The sequence below is a fragment of the Panicum virgatum genome, chromosome 3K (assembly GCF_016808335.1).
Source record: "Panicum virgatum strain AP13 chromosome 3K, P.virgatum_v5, whole genome shotgun sequence".
Taxonomy (NCBI): Eukaryota; Viridiplantae; Streptophyta; class Magnoliopsida; order Poales; family Poaceae; genus Panicum; species Panicum virgatum.
Genome location: NC_053138.1, coordinates 46,704,039 through 46,710,860, shown reverse-complemented (window position 1 = coordinate 46,710,860; position 6,822 = coordinate 46,704,039). Strand labels below are relative to the sequence as shown.

Sequence of the window (6,822 nt, the reverse complement as noted above, 5' to 3'; positions counted from 1 at the left end):
CTTTAGATCCGGCAAAACTTTAGGATTGCAGCATCTCGCACCCTGCTGATATGGCCGATATCCCGGTTTTATAGGTAAACGACGCTCAACAATAGACCGATCCAAACCAGGCATTTCATAATATTCTCAAGCAAAACAATCTTTATATTCTCTTAACAACTCAGGATCTAACTTAGCACTAATAAATGTCGGCCTTTGTCTATCACCATCTCCGATATCAATTTCTTCTAATATGTCGGCCGACGTGAACCCGTGCCCCAGCTTCCCATCATCTTCAAAGAACTCATCCATCAGGACTCATCTGAAGAACCGACTGCTTGGATCGGTGTCAACTCATAATCGGCCACCTTCAAGAAATTTTTTTCCCATGCTTGGCCAGAAAAATAGCTTACCTTTTCATAGCTCCACGTGTGGGCTTCAGCCGATGCTATACTAAATGACAAATCGGCATAAACCACCTCAACAGTATCATCGATCCATTGTATGAGGCATTGATGCATAGTAGATGGGATGCAACAATTGGCATGAATCCAATCCTGTCCCAACAGCAAATTGTATGAACCCTTACCATTAATAATAAAGAAAGTGGTAGAAAGGGACTTACTGCCGATTGTCAAGTCGATGCATAATGCTCCTAATGCTAGAGACACAACTCCTTCGAAATCTTTGAGCATCATGTCCGTTTTTTGTCAGATCTTCACTGCTTTTCCCAAGCTTACGCAGCATAACATATGGCATTATATTCACCGCTGCACCTCCATCTATCAGCATCTTTGTAATCGGCTTGCCATCAACAAATCCTTTCAAGAACAAAGCCTTAAGATGCTGACGCTTATCGTCCTCTGGCTTCTCAAACATAGCTAGTACAAGCTCTAGGGCTAATTGAGCCATTGCTTCTTCCAGTTCTGGCCCTTCATCACTATCGATCGGCGCCATAAACTCTCTTGGCATTATGAAGACCATGTTGACAGGTGCAACCGATGAACCAGGATCTTGCTTATCATCGGATCTTGGCTTGACACGCCAAACTTGTGACCTGACCCCTCTTTTGTTAAGATCCTGTTTCTGCTCTTCCTCCAATATCTCTGACTGACACAACCTCTGAACGCGCCTCTTTTGTGATTTAGTCAAACCTGCAGGGCACCATTTAGGTTGACTGGCGCACAAACTGCTCTCTTTCAGGATCTCTGCGCATCGGCTAATCGTCAGGTACCAAATCACTAGCCATCTGCTCCAACCGATTGTGTGCAGGAATCTGACCTCCAGACGGGTCACGCAACATAACCCTGCCGCCCAGCCGATCATGCACAGACTTTTCCTCCTAGCCGATCGTGCACTGGAGTGCGTTCACGTCTCTTTGTTACAACTGGTCTGCATGGTCCATCGTTGAAGCATGGTCTCTTATATGACTGGCCACCACGATATAGATTGTTGCATTCAGGGCAGTCATCGGCTGATGGCAGAGTCAAGCCTTCCTCCCGGCAATGTATGAAGAAAGGACATTTCCAATGTTCTTCATTACGGCGTGTTGCCTCCTCTCTGTGTTGCTGCCTTTCACGATCACGCTGAAACTTGTTCAGCAACATCTGAGATGTAACCCTTTTCTGTGGCATTGTAGAGCATTCAGCTTCCTCTTGTGGTTATTTAGTCCCGGTTTTGGTGGCTCCAACGCAGACTAAAAGGGTCTCAATTGGTGGCTCCAATCGTGATTAAAAAGTTCTTCATGGATTGATTTATAAGTAAGGCATTTCATTTAAAGTCATATGTGTTGTGTAGGTCAGATGGTAAAGAAGCTATATATGTGCGAGGCACTGAGGTCTTGGGTTTGAGTCCTAGGTGCGGAGTAATTTTTTACCTTGCCACGGACCTTTAATATATAGTACCATATTACTAATTCTGTACTAGTGACATACACGTCAATAGAACACCACGTATATGCACTACTGGAATCCACCTATTTCCCTAGAATGATTCTACCACGGGTCGGCCTCACCTAATCCTCGACCTGCATTCCTTCAGGATGAAAGGAGCCGGATCAACTGCGAAGTTCATCATGCCTGGCATCGCTCTCACCCTCACTAGCGTGCTTGAACTGGGATTGATCAAGATGAGTGGCGCGGAGCGTTCTGGAGAGAAACAACTGTTGCACTTGTAGTGGCTTTTTTCCTTGGGGGGGGGGGGGGCGATTTGGGGCGTGGTACTGTTTACCCGAGTCTCTTCGACTTCCCGTGTGGGCCATTCCTCGGGAACTTCCTCATTTCTCTCCATAGATGAAACTCTCCATGATTTAATCTGCTTGTTGGGCCGCCAAAAAATCCTTCCTCTTCTTCCCAAAGTATCTTTTCCCTTTCCCAGTGAGGGACACCATTGTTCCAGATATGGAAATAAACATCAAAAGATCGACCAATGAATCTTCGGACCTTGTAAACAACAAAACCAACTCTTTTGGAAAAGACTGTGAACCCGAAATGATTGTGACTCAGGTACTTGACCTGGAAATCGTCAGCAAAACCTCCCAGATAAGATTGAAGGGCAAGAGCCACAGATTCCTCATTAAGATGAAAAAGATATCTCCTGAACGTGGCAAGCATAATGAACTGATTTTCCTTTCTGACAGAAGCATAATGAATTCCATGGCCAAAAGAATCCTGAATGGAGGCTTCCAAAACGTGAGGGAAAGCCAAGAGAGAATCCATGAACAAAGCCAGAAACAACGAACCACAACCACAGGGAAGAAAGCCGGAGTCTGAGAGAACCAGAAGAAATCGAGTGTGTGGGAGGGAAAGGATGGAAGAGAAATCAAACCGGAGAAGGGGGGAGGAAAACAAAAGCAACTAGTACTTCATCTCGAGGAGCAGGAGACATGGTCGTAGGCACGCCGCGGATCGTGAAGAGGGTTCGCCGCCAGTGGGGAGATGGCTGGAAGGGGGGGTGGAGCGGGAGGTGCAGAAGGAGCGCCAGGGCCTAGGGGTATCCTTCTTGCCAGTGGATTTCGTGGAGATACTTTTTTTTATATTGCACGTGCATGAATTTGATGTTGCAGTAGCTTTATTCCAATGTCGTATGAATTTGAATGAATGTTGCATCAAATAAAGCTGTGATTTTGTAGCGGAAATTTTGCTCTTTGCATCCAGATATTTTAATGCATTTCAAGACATATTTTTGATGTTGCAAACATTAAATTTTTTATATTGCAAAAGTACATTTTCAATGTTTCAACTGCACGCATCCAATGAATAAATTTATCGGTTGTTGAGCTCCTAGCAACACTATTTTATCTTCGTGAAGATATAGGATTTCCGAAAATGATTTCTCTGTAGTAGTGCGAGGTCGCTAACATATGACCCCGGCCCCACACATCCATGAGCCAATGTCACTAAGTACTGCAGAGGAGCCTCGCGGTGATTTCCGGGGGGAGCAGTACACAGTCACCGCTGGGCCACGATCGAGGGACCAATCACAGGGCCCACGCCATTTGTCAGAGCCCCGGCAAATTGCACGTGTTCCCTGTGTGGCCGGAAAAAAAATCTGTAAACCTGCGCCTATATAAAGCGGCAGCCCGGTTGCATTGCCACCAAGGCACCATTCTCCTCCATCAGTGCTCCGTTCTTGAAGCCAATAACAGTGACCAGTTGGTAGTATTCCTTCCTTCAGCTTTCTCGTCCGGCGCCTCCCACCGTCCCTCAGCCCGCCTCACTCTCCCACCCCCACCCGTCGCAATGGCATCCGCGGCCGCCATCTCCACGCTCCTGAGGCCTCCCCGCGTCCACCCCGCCCGCGTCGCCTCCGCCTCTCCACTCCCGATGCACGCGCTCCCCTTCCTCCCTCGCCGCCCCGGCTCCCTGGCCACGGTCCGCGCCGTCCAAACGCAGCAGGGCGCCGCCGTCGCCGGAAGTAGTGGCGCCACCCAGCGCTCCTGGACCAGTGCGCCCGTCGCCGCCGTCGCCGCTGCCACCGAGGACGAGTCCATCTTCCTCGTCACCGTCGACCTCTCCGGCGCCCCGGCCCTGGTGGACGCGTACACGACCCCGGGGCAGTACCTCATGGCCCGCGTCCCCTCGCAGAAGCTCTCTCCGGCGTACATGTGCATCTCCTCGGCGCCTCGCTCGGGGCTCCAGTTCGATCTGCTCGTCAAGCCCGTGCCAGGGACCACCTCGGAGCAGCTGTGCAAGCTCGGCGTCGGGGACGCTGTGGAGCTCGGGCCCGTCATGGGGCGCGGGTTCGCCATCCAGCACATAAATCCGCCGGCGGCCGCGGAGACCATGTTCCTGTTCGCTGTCGGGATGGGGATCAGGTCAATGCCGCATCTCTCTAATTCTCCTCATATATATAATCTACCAAGAGTCGCATAAAAATTGTTTGCTGTGCTGATCTCTGCATGCAGCTCCCAGTAGCCTTTGCAAATTGCAATGGCGCCTCTGCTTGTAGGAAAGACGATGAACATTTATTTTTCTTCTATAATTGTTTAAATCGCCGGCGAGGAGACAATAAAAACGGACGTCAGAATAAAAAAAGCAGACACGTATAGTGTGTATATATATAGCAGTATAGATGGGACGAGTCCTTTTTGAATATACCAGGTGAATTTGGCTTGCAAGTTGTGCTCTTGTTTTGGGAGTCGAAGGATGTAAAATACATGGTTTTGTAGTTTGGGTTTACAATTAGACGATTCTGAAAAATTACGGGGTCACGAGCCAAAGAACAATAACGCTAACAAACTCAGCCCAAAATTAGAAAGAATATTGTTCCCAAATGGTTGAATCGAAAATTAAAATTCTATTGATTTCCTGTTAAACTGTAAAGGGTTGTATATCTTTCCATCATAGTCCACATGTATTGTGGCTGACTAACTTATTTTGCTTCTACTCTGATTTTGGGCCACCTTTGATTGGGATCCTGGCCAAATTAATCTTGTGTATTTTTAATGCAGTCCGATTCGTGCACTTATCGAGTTTGGTTTTGCTGCCTCTGAAAGAAAAGATGTGAGACTTTATTATGCTGCCAAAGATCTGCAATCTATGCCATACCAGGTTGGAGAATTTTCCCCTATGTGCTGTATGCAAATCATGTATTCACTAGAGAAGCCTTCAGCTCATAACGAAACACATATAATTTTCTGTCTTACAGGAGCGTTTCAACAATTGGGAGCAAACTGGAGTTAAAGTAGTACAGCTCACACAACAATTTCAGGTAATACAAGAAATGATCCAACATCCCTTCAAAAAAAAATGATCCAACATTGTTTTCTCTTGTTACAGGTTTTATGGTACATATACATCGTTCTAATAACAATCATTTTGCAGCAATCTTTCTTGGAACAGAACCTGGGTGAGAAAACAGTAAATCCACTTTCTACTGGAGCTGTAATTGTGGCACCGTCTTCATCGCAAGAGGTGTGCATATCTGCTGTTTTAGGATCCTTTTGCATAACCTTACCATCATGCACGTTGAACCTATGAAAAAATAAATTGTGTTTTCCTACTTGTGAGTCACACTACTATTGCATCAAATTATGCATGAATACACTTTAATAAAAAAAAGAGGTGTATCTAGTGCTAAAAGCTCCCACAAAAGATCAGGTCTAGGGAAGGCAATATCAAGCCAGCCCAACCTGCAAAATTTGCGAAGAGGCTGATTTAAACCCACTAGGACACAAGTGGAGAGACTCTAAATTCAGAAAGTTTCACTTAGTCCCAAACATAGACCGACTAAAGTTGTTTGAATGGCACATTCCTTAGTTGCTCATACAGTTGGCTACAGTTCTGACACGGTTTGCTAGCTACAGTTCTGTCTAGAGCTACCAAATGTTACTCAGCATTTTTTTCCTAGTGTTAGCTATGCACATTTTCTAGTTGAGGCCCATTATTGTTGAAACCTTTATGCAAGATTGTTCATGCGATTTGAAGATTTTTCTTTAGGTGTTTGCTCCCATTTGGAATCTCTTTATATCAAGCTTTATTTTACCTCAGCGATTAAATGAATTTGGTAGTATTAGCCTGTTCTCATGATTCCTAAATAAGGTGCACCCCATCGTTTTTGGAAGTACATACATTATGCTACTTGTCCTGAATATGGGTGCTCTTGGAGCAAAATCAATACAATGATTATACTGATAACGCCCTCTGCTTTACAGGTAATCACCGGAGTCCTTTTAGACTTTGGCGTGCCACATGAAAAAATCTTAACGATCGAGTGGTCTCCTGAGGATCCTTTTGCCTCCAAAGTCTAGGTGAGCAAGTCTAAATAATTCATCTTTAAATTTGTTTGTTATCTGGGGCTTCAGTTCGGTGCCTTTGTTTGGGCAATATGGAACACAAGGAATTGATGTTTTGTTTGATAATTTCCCACCTAAAACTTTTCTGCAGGCCTTATTCAGAGGAACTTATATTACGGGCTCCGACAATAATGGATGCTTTTCAGCGGAGTGATGATGAGAATAAGGAACATTGCTTGAATAATGCTTGTCGCACTAGTTATTAGTGCAAATGGCGGAGCGTGTTTGTAGTGCTTGACGCATGCACGTTCATGCGGAGCGCGTCTGAGTCCTTAGCTGAGTGCGCAGTGTGTTTGTTGGACGTGGGATGGCACGGCCGGTGAACAAATAAAATGGTCAACTTTGATTTCTGTTTCCCGGATTGTTTCTTGGTTGGAAGTTAGCACAGTGTGATTCCAAACCTTGAACAATTTCATTTCTTACTTGGAACAATTCGATTTCAAGGCTGGAACAGTTTTCTTTTCTCTCGGTTGGAACAATTGGCGTGGAACAACTGCAGACCGGAGCTGATCCTGGCGGCGGCAGACAAGACGCTAGCAGTCATGGAT

At 45.9% G+C, this 6,822-nt stretch overlaps 1 protein-coding gene across 1 annotated transcript; it reads left to right on the top strand.

Annotated features, from left to right (window-relative positions):
* Window positions 1-3,579: 3,579 nt before the first annotated feature.
* On the top strand, window positions 3,580-6,717 carry LOC120699367 (fruit protein pKIWI502-like). The gene is made up of 6 exons (XM_039983348.1): window positions 3,580-4,294; window positions 4,931-5,030; window positions 5,128-5,190; window positions 5,304-5,393; window positions 6,134-6,229; window positions 6,366-6,717. The coding sequence occupies exons 1-5, from the start codon at window positions 3,720-3,722 to the stop codon at window positions 6,227-6,229; spliced, it is 924 nt and encodes a 307-aa protein (XP_039839282.1). The 5' UTR covers window positions 3,580-3,719; the 3' UTR covers window positions 6,366-6,717.
* The last annotated feature ends 105 nt before the right edge of the window (window positions 6,718-6,822 follow it).

Bases quoted from the DNA above. Each gene is read 5' to 3' on its own strand.
- LOC120699367 (XM_039983348.1), top strand. From the start codon at position 3,720: ATGGCATCCGCGGCCGCCATCTCCACGCTCCTGAGGCCTCCCCGCGTC. The intron at 5,191-5,303 runs GTAATACAAGAA...ATCATTTTGCAG, and splicing joins AGCTCACACAACAATTTCAG to CAATCTTTCTTGGAACAGAA. The intron at 5,394-6,133 runs GTGTGCATATCT...TCTGCTTTACAG, and splicing joins CACCGTCTTCATCGCAAGAG to GTAATCACCGGAGTCCTTTT.